Here is a 13,219-nt window from a genome sequence, read left to right as displayed (position 1 = left end):
AGGTGTTAGTAAACTGAAGGAGAATTTTACAGATGAAATATTGCCATATCAATTTAAATACAGTGCTAAGCTGACTTGACAGGTGGTCTGAGAATATCGTTTCAGTTAAGGGTGGGAAGAGAGAATAGCTAATCTCTCAATCACCAGACAGATCCAGACAGAAGTAACATTAAGGTGCCTCTTTTCAGCTGGCAAGGCAGGTAAGTTCACAAAGTGTTCCTGAAATTCTAAGGATTTTGTTGTGTCTGGACAGTGCACACTGTGAGAGCCCACAAGATTTCAGGCACTCTGGAGTACTGCAGGATCAGCAAATATTTTATTATTCTAGTATTTTAAAATATTAACACACTAATCCCTGAAAACTCCGTTTGTGTTTTATGCATTTCAGAAGGCATTTTTCAGGCATTGTGGAGTGAGTTAACTGGCATACAGTAATGACAAAGCTGTTCTCTAATTTATACCATTGTCTCACCTACCTGTTAAGGTCAGACAGAACACTGGCCCCTAGACGCAAGCCAGCAGCTCTCCACCGCCCCAATTATGCATTGCGCAATGTCATTGTCATTTCAAAAAACCGTGTATACTTCCAAGAGATTTCAGAAGAGTCAATGCAGGTTAAAACATTCCCTCCCCAATCCCACCACCCCATCCATTCTCCACCCCAACACCTCCTCCTGCACACGCACTTCTCCCTTCTGTTTATTTTTTGTTTTAAACACACTAAGCAAAAATTGACTTTGGCTGCTCTTCCTGAACTCTGAAGTGTTTGTGTAGATAAGAGTCAGATAATACGTTAGAAGAAAGTTTCATAGGTCCCTTTTCTCCTGGCAGGTAGTGACCAAGGCCAACCATGCACTGAGGTTTCTTTCCCTTGCAGCAGTATTTTTCTGGCTTGCCTGCTTATCGAACTAGGCCACGTTTGGAATTTTTATTACATCTGACTTGGAAAAAATATTTCAGCTGAAAGATACTTGTTTATCTACAGTGCTGGGGGAATACAATGTGTAAATCCACCTACTGCCATCCCAAATGCGGTGTTGGTTTTTAAAGCAGCTATATTGAGTCTTTCTTGGACTAAGTAAAAAAGGAGCTGATCTGAGCTCCTTTTCCTTTATGGGAAATATATTAAGAATGCTAGAAATCACATACTATAAAAGAAGTAAAATATGCCTCCAGAAACAATTGGTCTTTAGAGGACAGGACAGGACAAAAACAGCCACCCTTGCTTCACAATACTTGTTAAAATGGACATACTCTTATTTTCATATCACTACTTTCCTCCAATAGAGGTTGATAGGAAACTGGAAGCTCTCATTCTCTTCTTAGATAAAAAGAATTACAAACACTCCTTCCACACAAGGCATTTTCTGCTGCTACAGTGATCTTGTTTATGGCTTTTTTTTTTTTTGTAATAAATATTCAGCTCCACATTGAGCTGTGCTTCTAATTGTTTATCTATGCTCGTCATGGCCTATACTATATCCATGGCCGTCAGGAGATGGTATATGGAAGTAGGTCCAGAGAGAATCATTTAAAATATGACCTTAACTTAAATCACAATTTTCTGTGAATCACTGAAATCATAGATTTAGTTGTGGTGTCTCAAGATGAAGAATTTAGTGGCAATAGTGGCTTGAGGTGTTGATATTTGTCTCCTGTAATCTTCCTGCCCCAGCATTACTGCACTCTGTTTTTCTAGAAAACATGCTTTGTGTAGCCACATGGTTCCCTATACTGGAGGCCTGCTCTGACTTAAAACTTAGCCAGAAGAAAACCTAGGATCTTTTTTCAAGTAGATGAGTTCCCAGATCCATTTCCAAGTGCAGCTGCATAAATAGTTGGGCTGGCACAATTGAGGGGGTGGTACGCCACAGAAACCAGCAACAGGTGGCACAGGAGGTGAGGTTAGGTCCACATTGCTGCCACAGACTTGGCTTTTGGGTATACAGCTTCAAGTCTAGTCAGCAGTTCATGTATATAATTCTCATAGCTTCGGACTGCGTGTACTGGCAGGAATAAAATCGGAGCAGACTGCAAAATGCCATGGCAAACTTAGGTAAATTTGCAGCTGGCCTGCTTGCACTGAATGCCATGCCATGGTCGTAGTGATAACAGTGACATAATGGTCTCAGTATTAAACCAACGGTGTACCAATAAACCAAATTTAAGTTAATGCCTCCTTGCATATGTACAAAGAGCAGCCACAACTTTGAATGACTACAGACACTTCCTTAAACACTTGTCTTCAACTTGAAACATATTCATGCTTGCAAGATCTCCGCAATAAGGCCAGACTTAAACACTCACCCATTCTGTAGCCCTAGGATATTCAGGTGAAGGTGATTCCAAATTCAGATATGCCATCCCTGTTGTAAAGAAAAAGAAAAGGGATTATTTAAAGAAAGCTTGCTGAAAACATTATTCTTTCATTAATATAAAACACTGCATAAAGCATAAAACAGCAAGTAAAAGCCTTGGGATAACATATCCTATAATCAGAAACCATAACAATAACATCTTCCATTCTAGTAAAGAGCACACAGTACCTAAATACCCTGTAGCAGCATGAATTGCATTTTGAAATTTTTGTTTAGAAAACTAAGCAACCTGGCACAATTTGAACACAGATTTCCTGGTATCTAATGCTATGAAATTAAAGCCAGTTCTGCAATGCAATTTTATTTTATTAACATCACATTATCCATAAAAAGTCTTTCCAGCAACTATTTCCCTATTAGCTGTTGCTTGACCTAAAATTCTTAATTGTAAAAAAATTATTTAGGGCTGTGATTACTGTGAGCACTAAGGACTACAGTGCCATCCAGTGGTAAAATGGTCTTTGGAAGCTTACAAATTTCTACTTCTACTCGCTGCTGCCATGTAGTATATTAGCCCTAAACACATTCTGCAAAACCCACAAAGGCTGAAAAATATCAGGAGCAGCAAAATGTGCACGGCTGGAACTTCAATATATAGATAGCACGTAGATATTCCTTCTTTCCTTTACACACATTTCTTAAAGCTAGTTTAGTGCAAACTGATGTGCTTTGAAAAGGTTGTTCTCACTCTCTTTTAATAGAGGCAGTGAGCACAGCTTTTATTATCCTGGTCCTGCTGGCAGCATTCAGGTTATCCAGTCGTACAGGACTTCTCTTTCCAAATAGTAAAGAATAAGCCTGATAGCTAACCTTGCAGCTAGTTGTGAGGAATCGCCTATATTGCCACAATCCACATAACACATTTTGCATATTTGCTACTTATTAAATTTCTTTGAACCATGCAGAACGAAGGAAGGATGTATGTTTGAGGACAAGCATCTTCCTTTTTTTTGCAGCAGAGCAAGTAGCGAGATCCAACCCTTTCTTTTTCTTTTCCACTGTCAGGTTCTAATGGACAGTTTACCAGCTAAAATCTGAAGCAAAATATATTGGGGTGAGAATGCAATGTGTCCCAGGCTATACATGTTGGAATTATTTGGGGATTTTGCGAAGTATTATTTTGGGAATAGGCCTTCGTCTCTAAAGTGCAAAAAGAGTTCTGTCCTGAGATCACAGAACATTTTCAGTTACTTAATCCTCCGTTATTACAAGGATCTAGCAATGTGTTGTTTTTTTTTTTTATCTCCCCTGCCATTTTCCTGCAATGCTCTGCAGATTTTGCAACTTCTAGTATTTTGCAAGGTGGATCTTAAATTTCATATATACTGTTAGGAAATATTTTGCTGCTGTGGATGTATGTGGAGAGTGTCATTTGAGGACTAAATATCTATTAAATGATTGCACACATTTGTAGGGGTCAGATCTCTGATCCAAGTGGCCCTTTTCAGCCCATATTCTTGACTGGAATATATTTAAGACCTTCGATTCTACTGAGAAAGGCATCCAAAAGCATGGAGCCTGTGGAGTCAAATTCAGCATTAGTTAATACATGTTGTACCCTTTGGCTTCAACTGAAAATATAAATCCATAAACCAGAGATTAATTTATCCTCATTACACTGCAAGCTAAAACTGGAAATGTCATGAAAACAGACTTTCTCAATAGATCTCCCAACCAGTCATTCCTATTACCTATTCTACTCTATCCCAATTATCATTAGATAGTGCCATATTTTCAAAAAAAAAAAAAAAGTTACTGCTTCCTCTTGAGAAGGAAGTAATTCAGAATTCACTGACAAAAATCCTACAGAATGAACCAAGTTATGCAAAGGTTGATTTTCCATGTAGATGCAGTTTAGACCAAAATATTTTGCCACTAGGAAAAGTGCATATTCACAATGAAGAATGGAAGGGAACAATGTAGAAAGTTAAGTCACACAATTCTTAATAATCTTCCATCAACTCTTAAAGCAGTTTTCAAAGAATACACTAACAGCCTTAAGACCCTAAAACAAAGGGAAAAAACAAAAACAGAACTTTACTTATTACTTGATAAAATGGCTCAATGGTGGTCTTTTCATCCTGCTTTCATGCAGAGCCTAATTTAAAAGGGGACAGTCTATGCATGAGACCCTACGGCACTGGTGCAACAATAATTTTGAACTATGTTTCATATTTTTCATAAAATGAAAAAACATGGCCATAGTTACCTTACAAAAGACTACAACAATTGTTCCACTACTTGTTTTGGAGCAGAAAAACAACCAGTTATGACATGCTGCTGTGCTGCAGCCTCCTCTGCATCTTGCTCTTTCCCTTCCACCCTACCCATCTTCCCTTCCTTCCTGTTTGCCCACAGTTTATAAGCTACAACTATTCAGATTCTCCAAGGACAAGGCTGAAATTTAGAATCAGAGGCATCGTAATGAGTAATATAGGGTATTGATATAATTATCATTACAGAAAGCAGTTCATTTCAAAGAGGAAAACATTTGTTTCCTTACACGACCAGCTCTGCTCCTACCCAGTTGTCCACAGCAATGTTTCCAAAAGGAGACACCAACTAAGAGAACAATTAGCTATTTCCTTAGCTTTATACAGTATTAACCATGGAAAAGAGTGACACCAAGCGGTTTCTTTGACTAGTACATGTGTTTCTTAATGCTACAAGTATTTTTCTCTCTCATAATCCTCTTTAACAGAAATCATTTTAGGGCCAGGTTGAATCACTAAGGTTTGAGAACTGGTAAGAGCCATGCAACGAGTTAGGTTAAGGCAGGAGGGCACCAAGCTCTGTGTCAATGTGTGAATCACATCACGACATTTTGAAGTCATCCCTCTGAAACTCAAGATTAGCTCAGCTGATCCCTGGTTACACATGTACAGACACGTTGGTGACAAATCTACCACCACCATATGACAGATGAGATCTAAACACGGTGACCTTCCCCAGCTCTGAAACCAGAGGTCTGTGCTGGAGCATGTAAAGCGTTTTAGCCAGTGGATGGCACCTTCCAAAATATTAACATGGCTGTGCTGTCACCCAGTGAGCTGTATGAGAACATGAACCACGCGTCAGAAAACCCGTGTTGCTTTTAAATCATTTTGATTTTTAATTTGCCATCAGATTTTTTTTTTCATGTATATCTCCTTTTCACCGCTGTTATCCATGCTCGTTTTCCAGTCTGCGGCTTCCTTTGCTCCTGATCCAACCCAGCTCCTAGGTCCCTTTGGCCCAAGCTGCTGTGTAAAGGCACCCACGTTCCAGTAGTGCTCCATCCGAGGCCATGTCCACGCACAAACCCACGTGGAGCCAACCCCGAGAGCCACAACCGCTCTCTAGCTGATTAGGCAGCCACGAGTCTAGCAACACACACCACTTCCATGCTGACCCCTTCCCCTGTCGTTCACGGAGGAGCTGATTCTCTCCATAGGACAGGGTACCTGGAGGTTGTAGAACCCGTGTGCCTCTCTGCTCTGTAGCTCTCCTTCTACCAAGACCTTCAGTTTGCAGCGCCGCCTCCGTTGCCTAAAGATGCCTCGCTGCAATGGGAACGCAGTGGTTCTGTAGCACTTAGGGCTTAACGCCATCTCCCATGATCACAGTCCTCAAGTGCACTGGAGCAAAGATTTTTGGCATTTGTGTATCAAATGAAATTTTCTGCTGCACGCTGATGAGCTGTGATTTGCTTGCTCACACTCTTGTCCTCCCACTATCTTCTGTTTATCTCCTCTTCAGCACAAACTCCAGCCTCTAGGGTATTATCTGTTCTCATTAGGAGGCAAGGTCAAGTGGTCCACTTCACATGGATTAGAACTCACAGGAGGGCTTGCTCTGCAGTGAAGCAATGCCACTGCTTCTAACGGGTTTCAGAAAGAAGCTGTACTCATCAAAAAGATGCCAAGCATTCTCCCCAGCAGATTCTCTGCTAGATTATAAGGTCTCTTAAGTAATCAGCCTAAAACCTTGAGTATAAAATTCTCTACCTGACCTCTTTGCATGCACAAAATCCCCCAACTTTTGACAGAATTACATAAAGCAGAATTTCTCTTTAGTCTAAGCCCTCAACTCAAAAGTAGTTTTTTTTTACTTACGTTCCTTGAGGTATCTGGTCCTGAAAACATACTCAAAGCATCAGCAGTGCATATTCAGAACACACAGACAGGAGCTGCGGATGGGAATCGCCTTTCAACAAACCCCTCAGCAGTTAGATCTCCTGCAATACTGGGATGTGGCAGACCTGCATTCAGCTCGTGCCTCTGCCTGGGGAAATGCATCTTTCACAGCAGTGTCCTAACCATGATTTCCTGTAGTCTGGTGAGATCCATTAGCCTTCCTTCCTTATCTTAAATTGTTTTGCACAGATTAAAGACCCACAACCAGCAGGACTAGAAGCTGAGCCTCCTTTCTGGTGAGCTTCCTAACACCCGGACTAAAGTAATTTTCTCCTTAACCCATGTTGATTGTAACTTCTCTCTTTCTACAGGAAAAAGTGATCTGGCTTTTGCACCTCACTACAGAATATTTAATAGTTTCTACTGCTTCCTAGTGTAGCCTTTCATCCTGAGTCTCCACTAACCATACTATTTTTATCGAGTTCAATTCTTAACCACTTACCTCTTCAGGGAGCTTTAAAGGTAGCTGAGCCTGAACATTAAGTTCTGTACATAAGCTTAGTATTAAAAAAATTGCAAGCTTTTACCACAGAAGACACACAGAGATAGAAGATACCAGACTTGATCCTGATCTTGCATACAGTTACGTAAATCAAGAATGATTTTATCACTGTAAAGCTGGTGCTAACAACAGAACAAAATCAGAAGCAAAACAGTCTATACCACGTGACAACGTCCCGTCACACTGGATTTTGTTTGTGAACCTGCAGGTTCTTCAAAGTAACCAAGGGGTATTATGTGAATCATTAGAGCCTTGAGTGATGTTGTAATATTAGCGAGAGCAAAATCAATGCAGAAATGAACTTTCCACAATAACAATCCCGAATGCTTAACTGAAACAAAAGAGGAAACAAAAAGAATGCCCAAGATGTAATACCAAAAGGACGCATTAGAGGATGAAAGTCTGAGCTCTGTTTAACATGAGGTTATGTTTCTGCTAAATAAAAGGAGATGTTAACATAGAATAATGGAACAAATATGTACAGGCAACTGCATAAAGCGTGTTGAATGTGAATAAGAAGTCCCCAGTTGTACACTGGAGATACAGCCTGCTAGAACTGGCTTAATACAACTATAAAGCTGTATTCAAAAATCAAACAGTGAAGAAACAAAATGTATCATATTTGCAGACATTTTAATTGGGATTTATGACATTGGGCATTTTAAACTAGGCCATCTCAAAATGCTGAATATTGTTAACAGAAATGCAAATTAAAGACTTTAACGTGATTAAGCTGAGTATGTCATTTTATGGGCTTCAAATGAAATAAAAATAATAGAGTTAGTTTCATTGTTCTGTTAATGTTCATTTTAAACGCAAGCCCAGGCTGCTTCACATTATTTTGTGGGTAGCTAGTGCCTAGCGTATATTAGGGACCATATAAAAATTACTATTAATCCCTACAACTGTTAAAAAAAAAAAAAAGGCAGGGCAGTCTCTCCGATTTACCAGGAGGAATTCTAGAACCTTCCAGAATCTTCTACAGACGGAATGCACTTGATGTTTTCATAAGGTGGCCCTATATGCCCTTTACATTGCTGTAGCAGTACAAAATGTCAAAGATTTGAAGCTTATTGGTTAATATAAACTAGTATCCAACTGTATACGGTAAGTGTCCCAGTTTGGGGTGTAAGGGTGTTTGCTGTGGATGTCATCGCATGCAATTGTACGTAAAAATAAAGCCAAAAGAATTCAATGGCATACAACCCAGTTATCCGTGCTTTTCTGAAATATGACTTAATGTATATCACTGCTACAAATTGTTCTTTACCTCCTTTGTATGGGCATGTATAGGGAAAAGCAAATGTTGACTATGTGGTCTATCCCCTCCAAAATTTCCAGTTGTGTAATAAGAACATTCACTGAACCTGACTGACACATCGTAAAGGGTTATTGGTCACACTTACTGCAACTGTGATAGACTGAGCATTTATGTAAAAATGTAAAATACACTACCAACTTTTATAATCTCTTCTTTTCTGGGTTACTCTGTGAAATCTACAGCAAAATATGAATTTGTTCAGGGTAATATATGAGTTTTTGTCATTCAAGGCAATTACTGCTGTGACAACAGTACACATTTAGCAGAACATACTGCTGACTGACTGAAGAACCTTCCCCGCTTATATTTATTACACCCATTCAGGTGACATAAGCATAAAAGACTCTGTGCTATCTTCCTTTATAAAATGTTTACACATTGCAGTAATTCAGTTGCACGTAGCTATAGCATCACAAGCTCCGACCTGTTCTGGGCACGATCAGGTTTACGCCTGCTTGAAAGATGGCCATCCACAGGAATTGCTCTCTGGTGACATTATAAAGACTTATCTTTCTGTATGGAGTCACTGAAACACAGCAAGACTCCCCACATATGTTCATAATTCTTAACCTTGAAATCACAGGGAAAAGGGAAAGCAGCAAAGTTGCTAAATTTGTCTTTATGTCCCCAGGTCCAGCAGGTTAAAAATTCACCATCCATTCTCAAGATAAGGAAACTGCCTCACAGCAGCCAGATTAGGAGATTAGGAGAAGATGCAGTCCCCTATCCAGTGCTTTTAGTACCAGGAAAATTGATTTCAACAAGTGGAAACAGTTTCATTCACAGGGCTAACACTGTATCTGTCTAGTTCCAAAAATCAGTTCAAGAGAAAGCAGTAAGAAAGGAAAAAAAAAATCTTAATACCACCTGCTAATGCCTCCGTACTACATTCAGCACATGATTAGAGAATAATGTTTCATTGTTTACCTAGATTAAACCATTTATCCAATTAGGCTGCTTTCTGCAGCTTGCCTTAACTGTTGGCATTCCCATTAACCCTCTCCCCAGATTCTGGGCCCCTGAGCTCACATCTGACTAGTCCTCTCTTCCCAGAGAGCACCCATTTGCCCTTTAGTAGCCCACTAAACAAGGCTCAAGTGGGGTGGCACTTTGGGGCTGAACACTGAAACGCAGCCTCTTCCAAAGTCTCTGGTCGAATGATTAGGAAAAGCAATGGAAAAGCTTCCCCTAGAAGGTACAGCCAAGCGGTGCAAGGGCTGCAGCTAAGGGACGAAATACCTCTATCTTCAGTGACATCGATATATCCTGCCTGTTGAGAACCCTGCCACTCTCACTGTCTTAAATCTATACTGTGCCTAGAGGATTTGTAAGCACATTCACTTGAGAAACACCTATCGCACAAACCCACCATCTCATTTCAGGTCAGCGCTGATGCTGCAGAGATACCAGGTACGCCAAGCCTACACCAACCCTCAGCAGCAACATGGGCAAAAAGCCTGAGAAATAGTAATCTAATAAACAGAAGTTGGCTGACATGAGAAGTAAAATTCCTCACTTTGGAAACGAAGCGCGCTCTAGCATTACGCGTGGGATAACTGTGTCCATATGTTTGGAACGCCTTGTCTTGACCTCAGGAAGAACACGTTGGCTCCCTAGTACCAGACGTGTAGGCTGAGGCTTTACTCAATGTTGTGTTTTAGGGTGGGGTAGGATGGCAAACGTTTACCTGCTGGGACAGGATGTGGATAGTAATGGCCATTTCTGAGTAGGAACACAAGAACGGAGGACAGGTGACCGAAATCCATTCTGATTTTCTCATGGCACTCATTCCTTCAACTGAAGGCGTACGGGACAGCTGACAGCACCCGTTTCAGCGTGCAGCCTGTGTAAGAGCAAATAATAACCTCTCCATCTCCTGAACACGCTCAGAGCTGCCTCCAACCCCCGAAGTCAGAGCACACAGGGGCTCAGCACCCCCAGCACGGACGCCTGCCCGGAGGGGCTGCCCCCCTCACAGCCCCTTCCCCGGGGTGGGACACCTTTTGGGGGGCTCCCTGCCCGTCCTGCCGCAGCCGAGGCCCTCCCACACACGACCCCGGGGCGCTGCCCTCTCCCCTCACAGCCCTGCGGGGAGCGCCCTACCTGGCGGGGCGGCGCCGAGGCACCCGAAATCGCCCCTTTTTGCCTCAAAGAGGCTCCTCGTCGCCTCGGGGGGCAGGAAGGGGGCGAGTGGGGGAGTCTGGGGAGAGTGGCCCTGAGGCGAGGAGGAGAAGAACGAGGAGAAGAAGGAGGAGGCGGCCCGCCCCGACCCACCCCGGGGCGCTCCGGTCTACCCTCGCCCCCTCTCTCCCCCCAGCCCCCCGGCTACGGTTGTGGCCGCCCCGGACATCGCGTCGCCGGGGAGGGCGGCGTAGTTCCGGCGGGGAGCGGGGAGGAGCGGCGTGCCGAGCCAGGCGACGGCGGTCTCGGGAGCAGCCCGGAGCCCGGGCAGGCAGCGGGGTGCTGCTGGTGGGGACGCGGGGGGTGGTGGCGGCCGGGCCGGGCCGGGCCGTGCGCGGCGTCCCCGCCATGGAGATGGAGAAGGAGTTCCACCGGCTCGACCAGGCCGCCAGCTGGGCCGCCATGTACCAGGTGAGGGGCAGCTGGCTCGGCTCTGCCCCGCGGTGCTGGGGGGGAGCGCTGGTCCCTCTGCCTGTATCCGCTGCTGAGGGCCGGGGGGGCTCTGCCCTGCGCCTCCCCTCGCGGCTTTCCCCCATGCCTGCTCTCCTTCCCCTTTCGCTGAGGGAAGAGAAGGAGAGGAGGCTCCGCTGCGCGACTCGGAAAGCTCCCCTCTGCCTTACCGAGCCGCGCCGAGCCGGGCCCCCGGCCCCTGGGGTCCCCGGGCAGGACGGGGCAGCCCCCGGGGCGCTACTGCCCGGTCCTGGGGGCTCCTCGGTGGGCTGAGCGCGGCCGCAAGTGCTCAGCAGCCTTCCAAAGCTGCTTCCTGACCCCGGGGGAGTGAAGCCGACTGTCTGCTTTTTTCTTTAAACAGAAACGCGATGGTGAGCGGCGTTGCACGCACCTAGGTTTTGGTCGCTTTAGTAGTAGAAGAGATCCCTTAAAATGGCTTGTTAGGAATACTCATGCAGGGATCTGGTACTGCTTTTTATTACTTTGTTTATTTAGCCTGGTTGTGACATTCCTAAAAAGCCGTGTGGCAAACATTTTTGCGATGGTAAGATTATTTGCGAACCACGCACAGCTTCAGAGGTACGAGGATCCGAAGTTAGGCCCTTTGTCTTTAGCAAGTTCTGTGCTCACTTATCCAAAATGAGGTCTGAGAGAAGACGAAGCACGCTAATGGCTGGGTGGATGTGTTCAGTCAGATCGGGTAGCATTACTGTAAAATCCATTTGAATGCTTAAGCTTCCACATTGCATATTCTAATGAGTTTTAAGATCATATTTGTAATGTAAAACTTGGGCTTTGCATCCCTTTCACTGTATTTCTCTGGCAGTAGACATTAAAAAAAAACTGGATTTATGAAAATGAAATAAATGTGCTTCAGTTTCAGAATTACTGTAGGCAAGTTTTCAAAGCAGTAGCTTGCAGGATGAATATCCCAGTTGTTTGGCAATTGGAGAATAAGCATGAAATTTTGAGCATGTTTTTCAGAAAAGTCCATTTTTTGTTAGAGAACTGCATTTCCTGCAGGGTTCCAGCACTTGCTAACTCTATCAGTTGAAAGTCATGTGCATATATGACGTTATGTTTTTGCTAAACTGTTCTTGACAATTTGGTATTTTGCAGGCTCAGTGCTCAGGAAATGATTTTGAGTAATATAGCTCTGTAATGGAGGTGGTGTACTTCTACGGGTGCAACTGAGTTACAGAAGTGAAATGTGTAAGGAGCTGTAAGATTAATAAAGAATGAGGGCCTGTGGCATATTTTCAATGTAGCATTCAGTGATATTTTTGTCCAGCTTTCTTTGAATGATGTGACTCAATCTGCTCAGACAGTGGCGCAGAATGAGGTTTGATTGAGGACTAACTAAAAAAAAAAAAGACTCCAGTGATTTGCGTCCAACTGTTGACAAGCCTGAGAGGTGGGTTTTTTGTGTTTTTTTTTTCTTGCTGTTTGTATTTTAAGGTTGGTTAGTAAGTATGTGCATCTACATCATGTAATTCAGTTTCTAACTACATCCTGCTTTTAAATATCAGCTGTTTAAAATGACTTCTTGGCAGATCACGTACATCTAGAAGAACAATGTACTTCACTGTAATCCATGCTTTTGATGTCTTGGCTGACATTAACAATGCAGTTTTCCTACAAATCCAATCTTTGCCTGAAGAACGGAGTAAGTGGAAAACTGTTTGTCATTGGTGCAGTCTTCTATTTCTAAAAAGTCTTCCAAGTTAATTGCACCACAGTTAATTGTACCACATGCTTCTAGTGCCTAGGTGTTACGATTGTAACTCCTAAAATCTAAAGAAGTTCACCAGTGTTCTGAATGAAGCATAACACAGTTTACTAACGGAGTCACTTCCTCTTCTTTCTTGGCTAAATTTATTATCTAGAGGTACAGTTGTCAGTTAGGGGAGGAATTACGAATACACAGGGAGGTGAAGCTAATTGGAAGGATGGCTGCAAGGAGACAAGTCTGGATGCCACGTGACTGAAGAGTTAAAATTTTCCAAGCTTCTTTTTTTGGACAAGGGGAAGCTATGTTTGGCTATGATAATGGTACAGTTCTGAAAGAATAAAATTTAAGATTTTTTTAAAGGTATAATTTATAACAAGATGGGGACAAAAACATTTCAAAATGAAGAGCTACTGTAGGTATTCGTGACAGTTCTGCTTTGTGCGCTGTACGGTTAGTGGAACTGTTCTCTGGGAAACAGGG

General features: G+C 42.9%; 2 protein-coding genes across 18 annotated transcripts in view; one reads left to right on the top strand and one right to left on the bottom strand.

Annotated features, from left to right (window-relative positions):
- LOC308178889 (uncharacterized protein) overlaps positions 1-10,720 on the bottom strand; it is a 173,142-nt gene extending 162,422 nt beyond the window's left edge. For 15 of the 16 annotated variants that reach the window (XR_013940015.1, XR_013940016.1, XR_013940017.1 and 12 more), the window contains exons 1-3: positions 10,480-10,720; positions 10,064-10,219; positions 2,308-2,366 (exon numbers count right to left, since the gene is read on the bottom strand). Coding sequence is in view for 4 of the 16 variants with exons in the window: in XM_080558089.1 (XP_080414215.1) it covers positions 2,308-2,311 (4 nt within the window). In the remaining 12 variants the exon portion in view is untranslated. The remainder of the gene's footprint in view (positions 1-2,307; positions 2,367-10,063; positions 10,220-10,479) is intronic. The other variant, XM_080558092.1, reaches the window with a different exon arrangement.
- Positions 10,706-13,219, top strand: part of PTPN1 (protein tyrosine phosphatase non-receptor type 1) — a 44,967-nt gene continuing 42,453 nt past the window's right edge. For both annotated transcript variants that reach the window (XM_080558079.1, XM_080558078.1), the window contains exon 1: positions 10,706-10,968. In XM_080558079.1, coding sequence (XP_080414205.1) covers positions 10,906-10,968 — 63 coding nt within the window. In that variant the 5' untranslated portion in view covers positions 10,706-10,905. The remainder of the gene's footprint in view (positions 10,969-13,219) is intronic.

The sequence above is a fragment of the Anser brachyrhynchus genome (genome assembly GCF_964034855.1).
Source record: "Anser brachyrhynchus genome assembly, chromosome: 16".
Lineage (NCBI taxonomy): Eukaryota > Metazoa > Chordata > Aves > Anseriformes > Anatidae > Anser > Anser brachyrhynchus.
This window is presented reverse-complemented; position numbering and strand designations above follow the sequence as displayed.